Source organism: Oncorhynchus nerka, linkage group LG24 (assembly GCF_034236695.1).
Source record: "Oncorhynchus nerka isolate Pitt River linkage group LG24, Oner_Uvic_2.0, whole genome shotgun sequence".
Taxonomy (NCBI): Eukaryota; Metazoa; Chordata; class Actinopteri; order Salmoniformes; family Salmonidae; genus Oncorhynchus; species Oncorhynchus nerka.
Window position 1 is genome coordinate 55,281,892 of NC_088419.1, and position 18,016 is coordinate 55,299,907.

Consider the following 18,016-nt stretch of genomic DNA (forward strand, 5'->3'; position numbering starts at 1 on the left):
CGTTTTACAGCGCGTGACTCAAGTCATGACTACTACCTAGTGCAGAATAAGTGGCAAGAGTCGCGAGACAATGACAGGTCCCACGAAGACACACAGGTGAAGTATCTCTAATGAATGTCCTTGCAGAGTGCTGTTTCAGTTTGAAATTGCTATGGCTAGCAATTACAAGTAAGAGGAAAATTACATACAACTTTTTGTCCAAACGTCAGCATTAATTACTACATGGATACTTCTATCTTAATGTAGGAAACGGCTTGTGAAATTCACCTTACTCTACACGTTGGGAGGCAAGGTTACTGTTCGTTGCGCTGTGTGGAATGGCCGTACAGTGATGCTACCAAGCGACTAGCACCTTGGGATGAAAGAATGGCATGTGTGGGAGGAAAGTGACAGAACTAGGTAGTGTCTCTCTCTTAAACAAAAACACACTCTGCCATCTTCAGATAATCTGTGTAGCGCCTGACATGAGGCAACAGAGAGGTATGAAAAGTGACACTAGTGATTTAGAACTAGCATAGGGCGTCCCTACAAGAGCCAATGTATTTTCTAAGAGTGGTGCGATGTACTGGCTGGTTGACAAAACTCATATACACTGAACAAAAATATAAAACGCAACATGCAGAAATTTCAAAGATTTTACTGAGTTACAGTTCATACAAAGAAATTAGTCAATTAAAATAAATAAATTAGGCCCTAATCTATGGATTTCACATGATACAGATATGCATCAGTTGGTCACAGATACCTTAAAGGTAGGGGCGTGGATCAGAAAACCAGTCAGTATCTGGTGTGACCACCATTCACCACATCTCCTTCGCAACTCCTTTGAGTTGATCAGGCTGTTGATTGTGGCCTGTGGAATGTTGTCCCACTCCTCTTCAATCGCTGTGTGAAGTTGCTGGATATTGGCAGGAACTGGAACACGCTGTCATAAACGTTGATACAGAGCATCCCAAACATGCTCAATGAGTGACATGTCTGGTGAGTATGGGACATTTTCAGCTTCCAGGAATTGTGTACAGATCCTTGCAACATGAGGCCGTGGAACATGAGTTGATGGCAGCAGATGAATGGCAGGAAAATGAGCCTCAGAAACTCATCTAATCTCTGTGCATTAAAATTGAATTGATAAAATTCAATATTGATTGTGTTGATCATGTGAACTTCATACTTTCAAAATCTTCATCATCAGCAGTCGTCATCATGAATCAAGTTGACAATCTACTGGCAAATCCTATTTAATCCTTGTCATATGAAGAGAAATAATGAAGAGTAATTATAGATAAAACGCATTGGAGCTCATCGGCAAGTTCACCAATTCAGGATTTCAGTGTGTCCGGGCGTTCATAATTTACATATTCTTAAATTCACAACTAGTTATTTTAGTTCATCTAAACAGCTGATAAGCACATTTGGATGAGATCGCTTGTTAGCTAGCTATACTAGTTTTTTTTACCCAAAGCGGGTACTTCCGTCCGCCATTAACTTCTTCTTGCTCTTACTCTTCATTCTGGCAGTTCCCAAACAAACTTTGAATGTGCAGGATAAGATGAGGCTAAATCAGAAAACTGAAAAAAATAAGGAACACCTGCTCTTTCCATGGCAGACTGACCAGGCGAAAGCTATGATCCTTTTTGATGTCTCTTTTTAAATCCACTTCAAAATCAGTGTCAGATGAAGGGAAGAAGACAGGGTAAAGAAGGATTTTTAAGCTTGGAGACAATTGAGATATGGATTGTGTATGTGTGCCATTCAGAGGGTGAATGTGCAAGACAAAAACATGTAACTGCCTTTAAAAGTGGTATGGCAGTAGGTGCCATACCACTTTGTGTCAAGAACGGCAACGATTTTTCACGCTCAACAGTTTCCTGTGTGTATCAAGAATGGTCCACCACCCAGGACATCCAGTCAACTTGACACAACTGTGGGAGGCATTGGAGTCAAAATGGGCCAGCATCCTTGTGGAACGCTTTCGACACCTTGTAGAGTCCACGCCCAGACGAGTTGAGGCTATTTTGAGAGCAAAAAGGTGTGCAACTCAATATTAGGAAGGTGTTTCTAATGTTTAGTACATTCATAGTACAAACTACCAAAAATATTTAACAAAATCAACCTACTTTTCTGTAAAAATATCATTTAATCTAATCATATTCCGCCAAATTGGGAGTTTTATCTGCCTGGCGAAAGATACTGTGCATTGGATGTTGACTACAAAATCGCTCTTGAAAACACACCACACAGCCATTGTCAGAATTTCACAGGAAACAGATGATCTACTCTATTCATGTTACTTCCATCTAGCATTATGAGAGGTCCCACAAGCTAGTCTGAAACAAAAATATCCAAAATGTTTTATGATTTATTTAACAAATATGATCAAAACCAGGGTACGTGAATGACTGATTAGGGATACTTTCACGATGCTAAGGGTAAACGTTACAGAAAAGTATGAGAAGTGCCATCAGTGAGTGGTTTCCCATTTAACATAGAGCATAATACTGAATACAAATGACAGATACTCCTTTTCAGTCAATGTTAAAGTGACATCTTCGAGGAGACAGCTGTTACAAAAAAGCCATAGAAAATGCTACAGACTGCAAAGACACACAAGGTCTTGAGATGTTTTACAAATATAATACATAATGCATGTGTTTCACTGTGTTGACTGCGCTTGTTTGCTGAATATGCCCTTGTAGAAAACATAACACTTACATTCAATACAGGAGCATTTGAGGACCAAATCCCAAAAAAGACTGACCTCATTAGCTTGCCTTTAGATTTATTTTGTAAATTCATTGGAAATATGAATCAAATCAGCTGCTATCTAATGAACATCTTTATCACTATACCGGAGGTAGGCATAGGGTAGAGTGGAAGGAAATACTACCCCCTATAGATTAATTACACATTCAACTGGACTATACATTAAAAGCTTCCTCTTTTTTTATGAAATAGGAAACAAAAGTGGGTCAGTGTGTACAGTCACTATGGTGTCTGCGTCTCACTTGAAAAAAACCTTGTGTGTGAGAGGCTACACCTACAGGTACTTGACCCAATCAGCACTCTCATCATCCCTCACCTCTACCCTCTCCCTCTTTTCTCTCCATTAGGCACTCAGTGGGATGTCCTAGTGGGTGCCAGTGTGTCTTGCCTCCTGCCCACTCAGCCTGCCAGAGAAGAGTCCAGAATTGGCAAACAAAAGCCCCCTCAGAATGTCACCAGGACGTGAAGTGAATGGGCACTGACTATTAACCAAGCCACTGGAAATCGAACGCGCCCACAGAACATCAGCGCCGAAACCCCGGCCAGATGAGCCCCCACGAGCCGTCCTGATCAGGTTCCTCCGTTTCCAAGACAGAGAGAATACTGCAACTCGCAAGAGCCAAAGGGGACATCACCATCGATGGAAAGAGGGTCAGCCTTTCCCAGATATGAGCGCGGATCTCGCCAGACGTCGCAAGCAGTTCAGACCTGCCGCAAAGCACTGAAGGAGAAGAACATCACCGGCTACCTCATCCACCCTGCGTGGATGAAAGTTCAGTACAAAGGCCGAAGCCATCTCTTCAACACACCGGGAGAAGTGCACACTTTTCTCAAAGAACTGAGCAAATGTCTGAGCCAGGACGGTCTCTCTGGGGGATAAAATGCAGTTAGTTTGTTTTCTCTTTCTCTCGGACTGAACTGCTGGTATCTCCCGGTCACTATAATTGATTTGTACATTTTCAACTAACCGTATCTTTCCGGAGTGAGTTCTATTACATTTACAGGAGAGTATATTTTGGTTTAGTCCATATCTACTGGGCGAAGCAATAAGTGGGTTTAGGCCCACTGCTTTCCCCCCTCATTTATGTTAATCTTTCGAAAAGAGACTCAAGCAGCCCTTACCGTGGGCAGTAAATATTCAGCCATAAATATCTATTCACAACGTTTGTTTTCAACTTAGAGAGCTCGCAGGTTTTAGTTTACGCCAAGGTTTAGCTAGTAAGAGCAAGATGGAAAGCGAGCAGCAACTTATCTCTACAAGTGTATTCATGTTTGATTGTTGGGATTGTTGTTTTAGTCTGACAATCGGGGTGGGTGGGATTTTTATTTAATTTTTCTTCCTTTTTTCTATGTTTATTGTTTCATATTTGAAACCCAACCTATGCTTAATCCACTAAAATATGTCACATTCAACGTAAAAGGTCTTAACAGCCCGATTAAAAGGAAAAGAGTCTATACATACCTTAAGAAATTAAAGGCTGACATTGTGTTTTTACAAGAAACACATCTTACAGCCAGTGAACACAAGAAATTGAAGAGGGAATGGGTAGGACAAGTTTTTGCATCCTCTTTTAACTCCAAAGCAAGAAGAACTGCAATTTTGATAAGTAGACACATCCCCTTCTGCGTCAACAACACCATCTCTGATCCCTCTGGCAGGTTTGTTTTGGTGCAGGGGCATATATTTTCAGAGTCTTGGACCCTATTGAATATTTATGCTCCTAACTTCGATGACCATATGTTTATTCAGAATGTCTTCCTTCAGGTCGCTCAAGCACCACCAGGATGGCTACTGGTTGGAGGAGATTTTAATTTTTGCTTAGATACAGTTCTTGATAGGTCTTCTGATAAACCTTCACTTCTTACCAAAGCCGGCAAGCTCACCATGTCATTCATGAAAGATCTCAATTTACTAGACATCTGGAGACAGTTGCACCCACAGGATAGGGACTACTCTTTTTATTCACACCCACACAAGACACACACACGCATAGATAACTTTTTACTTTCGACACAACTGTTTCATAGAGTGTTAGATGTCGAGTATCTCCCCAGATTGCTTAGTGACCATTCTCCTCTGGTATTATCAATCTCCATTCCTACGAAGGTAAATGGAGCATATAGATGGAGACTAAATTCTACACTCCTAAAGCAACCTCAAATATTTTTACTTTGACAAACAAACCCTCTGCTCCTGACAGCTTCATTCTTTGGGACACATTGAAGGCCTATCTGAGGGGACAGATTATTTCCTATACTAAAGGGCTGAAGAGAAAACACAGTGCGGAACTGAGTGCCCTTGAATCTGAAATCTCAGAGCTAGAGAAAACCTATCAAAGAGGCCCGACTAAAGATCTATACAGGCTTTTGGTAAATAAAAAAATTAAATATAATATTCTGAACACATATCAAGCTGAGAGGGCCATCACTAAATCAAAACAGCGTTATTATGAGCTTGGAGAGAAAGCTCACAAAGTATTGGCATGGCAACTGAAAGCAGAGGAAAGTAAGAGGACAATTAATGCCATAGAAACTCTTACTAATGAGATATCTTTGGACCCTACTGAAATTAATAATACTTTTAAGAAATACTATGAAGACCTCTACACTTCCCAATCAAGCGATGATCTATCAGAGATCGACTCCTTTCTCTCCTCTCTCAACCTCCCATGCCTGTCAGGGGAGGACAGCGAGCGCCTGAGTGAACACTTCTCAGTTCCTGAATTGTTGGAGGTCATTAAATCCTTACCTTCTAATAAATCTCCTGGGGAGGATGGCTTCCCTCCAGAGTTCTATAAAGAATTTAGGGAGCTGTTGGTCCCCTATCTTATGGAGGTACTTAAAAAAGCCAGAGAAGACAACTGCTTTCCAGAGTCCTTCTCTCAGGCAGTCCCGCTAAAGTGCGCCTCCTATAGACCAATCTCTCTCCTTAACACAGATTGTAAACTGGTCACCAAGATGCTATCTAAGAGACTGGTGTCATGTCTTCCCCTGTTGGTCAACCCAGATCAGACTGGCTTCATAATTAATAGATTGTCCTCCAATAATCTCAGAAGGTTCTTTGATATAATTCACCTTGCTAACAAAAACAAAATACCTAGTGTCGCAGTCTCCCTCGATGCTGAAAAGGCCTTTGATAGGGTTGAATGGCCATACCTCTTTCGCGTCTTGGAAAAGTTTGGTTTTGGTACCGTGTTTGTAAATTTGATAAAATCACTCTACAATTCTCCTAAAGCTAGGATTGCTACCAATGGGATTACTTCCTCCTCTTTCCCTCTTTATAGGGGGAACAGACAAGGTTGCCCAATTAACCCCCACCTCTTTGCCCTCGCCATCGAACCGTTGGCTGAGGCTATTAGAACGTGCCCTGATATACATGGCTTTGAGGTGGGCCCCCATACCCATAAATTATCACTCTTTGCGGACAACCTTATTTTATTTCTAACAAACCCAGAACACTCCCTCTCTCACTTGCAGATCCTACTACAGTGTTATAGTTCTTTCTCTGGATATAAGGTCAATTTTGATAAAAGCGAAATCTTACCGTCTGTCTTTGACCATCATATCATCAAGCACAAGTTTCCTTTTAGATGGTCGCCTATGGGCTTCACATATTTGGGCATAATGGTGGATGGTAATCTGAACAACCTCTATAAACTCAATCTAGCCAGTTTGTTGCAAAAGGTGGAGGTTGACCTTTGTAAATGGATGGACTTACCTCTCACTCTACTGGGTAGAATCAATGTAATTAAAATGAATGTCCTGCCCAGATTTCTATATCTGTTTCAATCTCTCCCTATCCCTGTTCCCGCAGCATTTTTTTCCTCTCTCGACAAGCTGACCAGACGGTTTATCTGGCACGGCAAAACCCCTAGGGTTGGCCTGGATAAACTGACCCTTGATTACAGTCAAGGGGGCTTAAACCTCCCCAATTTTAGAATGTACTACTGGGCTGCACAGTCTAGGTTTCTGGCTCAGAGGTTTGACAATGGTCCCTCTCCCTCATGGTTGAACATTGAAAAGCTTGAGGTAAATGATGACACTGGGGCAGAATTGTTTTACAAATGGGACAGAAAATCTATAAAAACCATCACAGACAACCCTTTAATCATACATTCTGTCCTGGCATGGTGCAAACTGCATGCGCTGTTCGGACGAGGGGGATTCCTTTCCCCTAAAACCCCTTTATGGAACAATAGATTGATCCCTATGTTTTTCCAGAATAGTAACTTTAGACCATGGTCTGATAAGGGGATCACTCTTCTGGAACATTGTTACGAGGAGGGAGTTCTTATGTCTTTTGATCAGCTTAAACAGAAATACCACTTGCCTAACAGGGACTTCTTTAGCTACCTACAACTACGAAACTTTAGTAGGGTGACTCTCAAGGGACAATGGAACCTACCTAAGATGGCACCTATTGAACAACTCTGCCACGCAGACCAACCACTGTTCAAGACCATTTCCCGTGTATACGATGCTCTTATGTCAGGACTAACACTGCCTGGGCTAGATAAACCCTGACTTAGATGGGAAAAAGATCTGGGTGTTGATCTTGATGAGGATCTATGGAGTGACCTATGCAGGGATGGTGTTACATCCACATTGAACTCCAGATACAGACCGATCCAGTTTAATTTCCTCCATCAGCTCTATATCACCCCATCTAGACTGCACAAGTTCAACCCAGATATCTCCTCCCTATGTTTTAGATGTGGCTCAGATGAAGGAACATTCCTCCATTCCACTTGGCAATGTTCAAAACTACACGGTTTCTGGCAGGGGGTATGCGATACCATATCCTCAATTCACGGGGTTGCATTCCCTTTAGACCCGGAGGTCTGTCTACTGGGTAACTTTACTAACACCAATCTTAGGCAAAGCCATACTATAAAGCTAACAGAAATATTGCTAGCGATTGCCAAGAAATGCATTGCCAAGAAATCGAAATTGGATTCCTCCCTGCCAGTTGCAATGTGGCTATCGGAAGTTAATAGTTGTATCCCTTTGGAGAAAATCACTTACTGCTTGAGGAATAAGTTAAGACATTTTACAGAATTTGGCAACCTTTTATTGACTATATGGAGAATCTCCCCCCACATCTCATTGATTGAATCTATATATAATCCTCACATAATGTTTCACACGTAATGTATAATATGTAGCCTACAGGTGGTGATCCAATGTCTCGTTATTATTTTTTTCTTATTGTATGTTTGTATATATAATTATAATATATATTTTTTTGTTTGTTACACTCGTCTGTTACTGTCACTTTGTCCTATCGTTGTCTAATATCTTTTCACTTTTGTTTTGAATGTTCTTAATTGGAAAATGCAAAAATAAAATATAAAAAAAGAATTTAAAAAAGAAACGCATCGAATAACATTCATAAATGGCAAAAGAATACAGTAAAAAAATAAGGTTTAGAAGTGTCTGTCCTATATCTAGGAGATATAAGATATAAAACTCAGGAAATATTTGTTTATTTTGGACACATTTAAGCCCGTACTTTTATTGGCACAAAACTACCTCCATACTTCCATTCATTTGTATGAGTTACCTTCAGATAAGTCCTGTGACACTTGTGGGGGTCGTAGAGTAAAACATATTAGTTTCTAGGCACTACAGACTTTTTCGTGAGAAAACCGATTTTCAGGATGTCTTATGGTCTGACAAACACCGCTGTAGCTCGGCCACCTTCCACCGCAGATAAGGAAGGCCAACATAGACAGATGCGGTGGATAGAGACGCAGCACATGCAAAAAAAACATTTCTCTGATTTTATTATGTTACTTAGATTGACGCTTAAAGGATTAATGGTCCACATTCATTATTAGCTAACCACTTGACATTAGTGGAGTGAGTGAGACGCCCCTGTACTATCTGTATTGCAAACCAGCCCAGCACGGGGCTGGAGTGGGAATGGCGTTTACAGTAGCAGTGGCACAGTACCAAAGTGGTTCTGGTTCCAAAACGTTTGATGCCAAACTAAAGCCTTTTTGGAGTTTTGTTGTGACCCAGAAGTTGTGTAGAAAATATATTATTTCTCTCCAGAACCAAGTCTTGAGCCAAGACTTACAATGAGTTCACCACAACCCACCAGTTGGTCCAGGCCCACCATTTTGGAAAACACCTTATGAGGTCCCAACTCAGTCATCGGGTATGGGCGTATTACAGTTTCCATGGTAGATATACACCGGCCCGTCACAGTGGTAGTAGAGCTGGAACACGTCCCCGTATCCGTGCTCCCTCCACCAGGTGCACAGTTGGCGGTTCCAGCCGCAAGCCAGTGAATGGAACAACCCTGGGTGTTCCATGCTGATCATGGTGAAGAAGTCCTGGTCGCCCAGGTGACCCCTGAAGTGGTACTGGTCAGCCAGCAGGGACACGTTTCTGGGCTCCAGGAGCTAGTTGTAGCGGGCCGAGGTCCATATGACACCAGGTCCAGCAGCATCACGCCACTGTTGAAGCCCGGCAAGCCTTCCGCAGGAGGCTCACCCACACGGGACTGAGGGTTCTCTTTACGATACTGCCAGAAGGTGTGTCTGAAGGGGACACAAAGGAAGGTTTAGAGAAATAACCATTGGTTGTTCAGTAAAGCAGGATGTTTAGAACAAGGTAGATAAAGCAATGTAGAGGTAGATTGAGAGGTAGTGTAGAGAATATGTACTTTCTTTGTTGTGTGGGAGACCAGGAGATGGAACTGATGGCAAATTGGGAGCAAAAAGTTTGGCACAATTGCACCTGCACTTTAAGTCAATTAAAATATTAAAACTTATGGACCTCCGTCTCCACAAAGATATATGGTTTTGAGGGAGTAAAGTCTTGTTGACTGTTCCCTTAGTCCCCTGTGCAGGTTCTGGATTATTACCCCTGGAATTACCTCTCTCGCTCTTTGATTACCCTCACTGATTCTCCCCCTGCCCATTGAAGTTCCTCCTTGTTCGCTGGCTATCAAAACTACAAGGTCCTCTCCACTCTCTCGGATGGGGCTCAGCCATCAATCTGTAAGTCTCCGCTCTCTCTTTGCTTTTGATCTGCTGGCAAGGGTTTTGTTTAAGTTTTGTTCTGTGGGTTCCTGCCGGTGCTGGCTAGTCTCGAGTTGACGGGCTCTGGCTTGGTGCTTATGCCGACCGTGGTGGTTGGCTAGGGCCTAGGCTAGCTAGCATGCTAAAATAACTCATGTTAGCTGGCTGGATAGCTTTCCGGGTTAGGATATCTAGAGAACATTCTTTGATAACTGGTTAGATGGCATTAAATCAAAGTTTTAATAAAATAAATGTGCACTATATACACAATAATATGTGGACACCCCTTCAAATTAATGGATTCGGCTATTTGAGCCAAACCTGTGGCTGACAGGTGAATGAGAATGAGCACAAAGCCATGCAATCTCCATGAACAAACATTGGCAGTAGAATGGCCTTATTGAAGAGCTCAGTGACTTTCATTGGATGCCACCTTTCCAACAAGTCAGTTTGTCAAATATCTGCCCTGCTAGAGCTGCCCTGGTCAACTAAGTTATGTTATTGTGAAGTGGAAACATCTTACGCACGTAGCGCGTAAAAATAGCGTGTCCTCGGTTGTAAAAATCACTACAGAGTTCCAAACTTCCTCTGGAAGCAATGTCAGCACAATAACTGTTCGTTGAGAACTTAAAGAAATGGGTTTCCATGGCCGAGCAGCCGCAAATTGGACTAAAATCACTATGCCTAATGTTGGCTGGAGGGGTGTAAAGCTCACCGCCATTGGACTCTGGAGCCATTGGACTCGACAGACCTCATCCTCACATACAACACCTGTTCTGCCAGTCACATTCTGTTAAAGGTCCCCAAAGCACACACATCCCTGTGTCACTCTTCTTTTCAGTTCACTGCAGCTAGCGACTGGAACGAGCTGAAACAAATCATTCAAACTGGACAGTTTTATCTCAGTCTCTTCATTCAAAGACTCAATCATGGACACTCTTACTGACAGTTGTGGCTGCTTCGCGTGATGTATTGTCTCTATCTTCTTGCCCTTTGTGCTGCTGTCTGTGCCCAATAATGTTTGTGCCATGTTTTGTGCTGCTACCTCCTCTGTTGTCATGTGTTGCTGCCTTAGGTCACTCTTTATGTAGCGTTGTCTCTCTTTTTGTGAATTGTGTTTTGTCCTCTATTTTTAATTTTTAATCCCAGCCCCCATCCCCGCAGGAGGCCTTTTGCCCTTTGTGGTAGGCTGTCATTGTAAGTAAGAATTTGTCCTTAACTGAATTGCCTAGTTAAATAAAGGTTAAATACAAAAAAAATTAAAAAAAGTTCTCTGGAGGGATGAATCATGCTTCACCATCTGACCATCCAATGGCCGAATCTGGGTTTGGCGGATACCAGGAGAACGCTACCTGCCCCAATGCTTAGTGCCAACTGTAAAATTAGGTGGATGACAAATAATGGTCTGGGGCTGTTTTTCATGGTTCAGGCCACTTAGTTCCAGTGAAGGGAAATCTTAACGCTACAGCATACAATGACAGTCTATACGATTCTGTGCTTCCAACTTTGTGGCAACAGTTTGGGGAAGGCCCTTTCCTGTTTCAGCATGGCAATGCCACCCAGCTGGACTCACCTGCTCCCGCCTTCTCGCATTGTGCTACTTACAAACAAAGATGTGACTGGCTCAGCTGTTCTGAGGAACTACGCTAAGCTTCAATGTAAAATAATGTGACCAGTGAAATTTAGAATGCGATCTGGTTTATATTATAACGTATTGCGCAAGATGACTGCAGGCATCTACTTAAAAAGTAGCTACAAATATAACAATTTATTTAAAAAATCTTCCCCTGGCTATTTCCAAATACCCGGTATACGGTATACCTGCCAAGCCTACTTTTGATGCGTATACTACTGCAAATCAATATGTTACATATAGTTACACCCCCCCCCCCTTAAAGGCCCAGTGCAGTCAACATTCTGTTGTTCCTGTGTTTCGTATCATATTGTACAACAGCTGATGAAACTGAGTCAGGAGAGGGGAAGTCTTGGCGAGAGTAAGGCAAAGGGAAAACTTGCCACCTCTTCCCTCCATTCTATTGGCTTGATAATAAAGATGGATGACCTCCTATTGTGGATATGTCCTCAACGGGAACCTCATAACTTCACCATTCTCTGTTTTTCCGAAACATGGCTTTTGGACAAGATACCCCCCATGGCTATCCAACTCGATGGCTTCTCCATTCACCTTGCAGACAGGAAATTGGATTCAGGATAATCGAGAGGGGGGGGGGTAGGCCTCTTTATCAACAGCAAATGGTGCATCTGCACTGTAGCGCAGTGGAAGTCTCAACCTATTGTTCACCCGTTTTGGAATACCTGATAGTCAAATGCAGACCCAAATACCTATCGAGAGAGTTTTCAGCTGTTATTGTGACTGCTGTATATTTTCCACCTAAGGACAAGAAAAACAACAAGCTGGCACTTAACAAACTGTACGAGGCTATGAACAAGCAGGAAACCATGCACCCGGAGGATGCTTTCCTTGTTGCCTGTGATTTTAATTCCACGTCAAGACACCGTCAACACGTCTCCTTTGACACTAGGGGCGATAAAGTCCTAGACCATTGTTACTATACCCACAAGCATGCATAGAAGGCTTCAGCAAATCAAATCATGTCTCTATAGCTATGCTACAGGACTGCTTTGCTAGCGCTCACTGGAATATGTTCTGCTACTCCGCTGATAGCGTCGATGAGCTAACCACCTCTTTCACTGACTTCATTAGGAAATGCATCGGTGACATTGGTCCAAAGTGAAGGTTTGCTGCATCGCAGCCAACCCCGAGGCTATGGCTACGAACATGTACAAGAAGTCACAGGGGTGTGTCCTTGGTCCCCTTCTTTACACTCTCTTCACCCACGACTGTGTGGCCATGCATGACTCCAACACCATCATCAAGTTTGCTGATGACACAACGGTGGAAGGCCTGATCACCGGCGACGATAAGACAGCCAACAAGAAGGTGATCAGTGACCTGGCAGTGTGGTGCCAGGACACAAACCTCTCCCTCAACATCAGTAAAACAAGGGAGCTGATCGTGGAGGAGGGGGCGAGCACACACAGAGGGGGCGAGCACACCCCCGTCCACAACGCACCACTATAGAGGGTGGTGCGGACAACACAGTACATCACTTGCGCCGAACTCACTGCCATCCAGGACCTCTACACAGGCGGTGTGAAAGGATAGCCGTAAATTGTTAAAGAATCCAGCCACCCAAGACAGACAGACAGTTCTTTCTGCTTCCTCACGGCAAGCGCTACTGGCGCAACAAGTCTGACACCAACAGGCTCCTCAACAGCTTCTACCCCTTCTACCCCTGCATTGACCCTTCCATTTTATTTATATTTTTGCACTGACTACAGATCTGGGTTTGAAAGGTGCACAATTGGCCCAGCATCGTCTGAGTTAGGAGAAGGTTTGGCCGGCCCGGGATGACCTTGTTCCATCACGCTCTAGCGACTCCTGTGGTGGGCTGGGAGCATGCATGCTGACACGGTCGCCAGTTGAAAGGTGTTTCCTCCGACACATTGGTGCGGCTGGCTTCTCATTTAAGCGAGCAGTGTGTCAAGAAGCAGTGCGGCTTGGCAGGGTCGTGTTTCGGAGGACGCATGGCTCTCGACCTTCGTCTCTCCCGAGTCTGTACGAGAGTTGCAGCCATGGGACAAGACTAACTATCACTTGGATATCATGAAATTGGGGATAAAAACAGCTAGTTTTAAGTTTTCCCCTTCCCACCCAGACAGTCCTATCAAAATTCTTGCTTGAGAAATAGTTTTTTGCTAAAAAAACAATTTGGTCCATTTTAATAGAAAACTATTACAGTAAGTTAGTTCAATTGTAACCCAGACATGATTTAATATTGAGACACAAAAATAGCTGCATTGGGACTTTAAGGACATTTTAACTAAATAAATACTTTGTCATGGCGATATGGACAGATGGATATGTTCCAGATAAGTATACCATCTACTGGCTGATTTTGCGATCTGGAGTGCAGGTAACTGTTTTAAAAGCATTAAGAAACGTGATAGTTTGTTATTCCATATCCCCAGTGACGAGAACCTTGATAGAGCACAACAGGATGTCCTAATTTCACAGACAGACCACTTATAAGTTAAATCATTATTTTACCCACTCAATGAATTTAGGCTATGACCAAATTGACAAGAACAAATTGGCTAACCCCAGAGAGCTCTGATCTGAAGGGTATTTTCTAGGAAAGGAGTAGCCTGCTTCCAACGTGCGGTGCTCTGCACTCCAAACCAAACAGAGGAATGTGAGGCCAGAAGTCTAGTAGTCTAACGGTGTGTTTGCTCAGCTGTGGTTACCCTCAGGGCCAGACTCCGACTCTCCACCATTTCGACACCACAGCACTCCTTTATGGTGACCGAGGGGCAGATGCAGTATGGATGGATTTAGGGGAGCTCAGGGTGGACTCAGGACTGAGTCATTTAGCCCTCCACACACTGCAGGCTTAGCCCTTTGCAGCGTGCGAGAGTGAATAACACATACCTGCCGAGGAGGCCTGTCTCTCACAAGCAGCAGCTCATGCAGGTGTAACAGTATAACTTTAGACCTTCCCCTCGCCCATACCCGGGCGTGAACCAGGAACCCTCTGCACACATCAACAACAGTCAACCACGAAGCATCGTTACCCATCGCTCCACAAAAGCCGCGGCCCTTGCAGAGCAAGGGGAACCACTACTTCAAGGTCTCAGAGCAAGTGACGTCACCGATTGAAACACTATTTTGCGTGCACCACCGCTAACTAGCTAGCCGTTTCACATCCGTTACACAGGAAATCCACAGAAGGCTCTACAACCATTCAGAAGATGGTTTGCAAAAGCCCTGTCAAAACACAGGCAAGGTGAAAAACTCATCCTTCCCTCTCTTTGTCTCTCCATCTCAAAGAGGACTTTGTGGACTGAAATTCATTGGAGCCTATTCTCAAGGATAGTGCAGTTAACTCAGTGTCTACAGTCAGAAAACAATGGTCTCCCAGTAGAGAAGCTCTGCCCGACTCTCCTTGACTGCTGTGGAGATGTTCAGGCAGTGTCAAGGAAGACTTTTATCCACGTGCCTCCAATTCAGAGAAACTCCCTCCTCTACTTGAGGGCCTTTGGAGCTGAAAGCTGTCCAGGTAAACAACCAGGAGATCGCAACCACATCTCAAAGTCCTCCTGGAATTAACTCCTGCTCTTTGAAGCCCCGGGAGGCACCTGCAATGTTACGCCTCCTGCTTTTTATCTGTGTAACCTCCACTCAGGACTTTAGCTTGAAAAGCCACAAGAACAAGAAAACTTAAAAGAAACAAGGAGAACTGAAAGCCTAACCTTTTGCTTTGTCTCCACTACCTGATTTTGTGAACTGAGAGTTTCCGAGTTACAGTACTGCATCTCCATTCCATGGGTTGTCTTAAACGTGCAACAGGTTAACTTGTGAGCTCTAGCAAGAAATAGTAATCACAGTAACACAATGACTGAAACCTTTTAAATCAAAGGATCAAAGTTGTGATGCTTGAAAGAAAGAGGACGATGAATTTGCAGGGCCACCACCTTTGCCTGGAGAAAGTTGAAATACATAATAACCTTGTCAACAATCTTTGCTGCACAAAGCGTCCTCCACTATGAGATGACAATCTAAAAGCCGGAATACGAAAGGTGAACCATCACAATTAATAGCCGAATTACATGAACAAAATCTTTCAGCTCAGAGTTTTCTACTGGCGTCAAATGTCAACCTACCAACGCAGTGTTTGTCCCTTTTTAAAATGCTTCTTGGAGTCATTTATCTTTGGGCATCGTGTCAACAAAACAAGGGAAAGCGTAGGTGTTTTGGTGAAAATGTTCTGGCCTGATGGTTTTCACGTCTTATTAATGAGAAGGCCCTTGTTGTGCCTCAATCCAGATCTTGGAAACCATCCATCTCTCCTAAGTTTAGTAAGGCAGAGTGCTACGTGCACTCAGCCACATATTTGTACCCTCTGCAATCGGCTAGGGCAACACTGACACAGCCTTTCCCATTGGCTGTTTTGAGGCCAGGCTTTACGTTGAATAGGAAGCCATCTTACAGACGGAGGATAAGCGGCACTAAGACTGCAGTGGAGGAAAACACTGGCCTATACCGACTGCTGAGCTAGGGTCAAGGTGAGGAGTGAGCTATGATGGGGAAGTACACTCTCCTACATATGTATTCGGGCAGTGATGCTAACATTTTAAATTTGGCCCTCTACTCCAGCATTTTGAATTTGAGATCAAATGTTTAATGAGGCGACAGTACAGAATGTAAACTTTAGGAATGAAAGCACTTTGTACTGTATATCTAGTCCCCCCCATTTGAAGATGTTATAAGTATTTGGACAAATTTCACTTTGTGTATTAAAGTAGTCTAAAATGTTGTATTTGGTCTCAATCCTTGCACACAATGACTACATCAAGCTTGTGACTCCACAAACGTGTTGGATGCATTTGCAGCTTGTTTTGGTTGTGTTTCGGATAATGTTTTGTCCAACAGGAAGTAAATGGTGTGTAATGTACTGTGTCATCTTGGAGTCACTTTTATTGTAAGTAAGAATAGAACATGTTTAAACACGGACAAGAATGTGGACGCTACCATGATTATGGATAATAATATATGAATCGTGAATGATGATGAGCGAAGGAAGTTTGAGGGACAAAGATCACACCCCCAAAAATGCTAATCTCCTCCACTCTTTGTCATGTTGAGAGGTAGCATGCTTTGTGGAAGCCTCACTCATCATTATTCATGATTTTGCTCAATCATGGAATTCTCAGGGTTGACTTTAAGTGTTCAAAAACGTCTTATCTACTCAGAAAGAAAATGACTCCAGTCATCATTCACTTCCTATTGGGCAAAACAGTTTGCAGAGTCACAAGCTTGATGTAGTCATTGCGTGCTAGGAATATGGGAACAAATACTAAACTTGACTACTTTTGTACACTATAAGTGGTATTTGTCCAAATACTTGACATCTTCAAATAGGGGGACTAGATCTATATTTCTAAACAGTAAATCAACATCTAACAAAAGGTCACAAAACAAGGAGAAATTTGATCTCAAATCCAAAATGCTGGAGTATAGAGCCAAGTAAAAAATGTTTTGCGTCAGTGTCCAAATACATACGTAGGGGAGTGTACAGCGTGGGGTTAGGGTTGGATAAAATTCTATCTTGGTGGCTGACTCAAAATGTCCTCAGAGTAACATGCATAAACACACACCCACAAGTATGCAGTACATGCACTTCTGTCCACTTAAGTAATTCCAATCCTCTGATGATAAAAGAGGGAAATTGCAATGTGAAAATGACTCATTTTAAAGTTCTCATGTCCAAGGACATACAGTACCAGTCAAAAGTTTGGACACACCTACACAAAAAGTGTTCCTTTATTTGTACTATTTTCTACATTGTAGAATAATAGTGAAGACATAAAAACTATGAAATAACACATATGGAATCATGTAGTAAGCAAAGAAAGTGTTAAACAAAATACATTTTATATTTGAGATTCCTCAAAGTAGCCACCCTTGCCTTGAAAGCTTTGCACACTCGTGGCATTCTCCCAACCAGCTTCATTAGGTAGTCACCTGGAATGCATTTCAATTAACAAGTGTGCCTTGTTAAAAGTAAATTTGTGGAATTTCTTTGCTTTTTAATGCGTTTGAGCCTATCAGTTGTGTTGTGACAAGGTAGGAGAGGTATACAGAAGATAGCCCTATTTGGTAAAAGTCCATTTTATAGCAAGAACAGCTCAAATAAGTAAAGAGAAACGACAGGCAATCATTTATTTCTTAAAGTAAGTTCAGTCAATCTGGAAAATGTCAAGAACTGTAAAAGTAGCAAAAACCATCAAGCGCTATGATTGAACTTTCTCTCATGAGGACCGCCACAGGAAAGAAAGACCCAGAGACCAAATTTGAGATTTTTGGTTCCAACCGCTGTGTCTTTGTGAGATGCAGAGTAGGTGAACGGATGATATCTGCATGTGTGGTTCCCACCTTGAAGCATGGAGGAGGTGGTGTGATGTGGGGGTGCTTTGCTGGTGACACTGTCAGTGATTTATTTAGAATTCAAGGCCCACAACCAGCATGGATACCACAGCATTCTGCAGCGATACACCATCCCATCTGGTTTGCACTTAGTGGGAATATCATTTGTTTTTCAACAGGACAATGACCCAACACACCTCCAGGCTGTGTAAGG

At 42.8% G+C, this 18,016-nt stretch overlaps 1 protein-coding gene across 1 annotated transcript in view; it reads right to left on the bottom strand.

Moving 5' to 3' along the window:
- Nucleotides 1–8,915: 8,915 nt before the first annotated feature.
- The window catches only part of LOC115108726 (xyloside xylosyltransferase 1), a gene marked incomplete at its 5' end in the record, with an annotated part of 49,356 nt that continues 40,255 nt past the window's right edge, over nt 8,916–18,016 (bottom strand). The window contains 2 exon segments of the mRNA XM_065008504.1: nt 8,916–9,208; nt 9,211–9,311. Of these exon segments, the coding sequence (XP_064864576.1) occupies nt 8,916–9,208; nt 9,211–9,311 (394 nt within the window).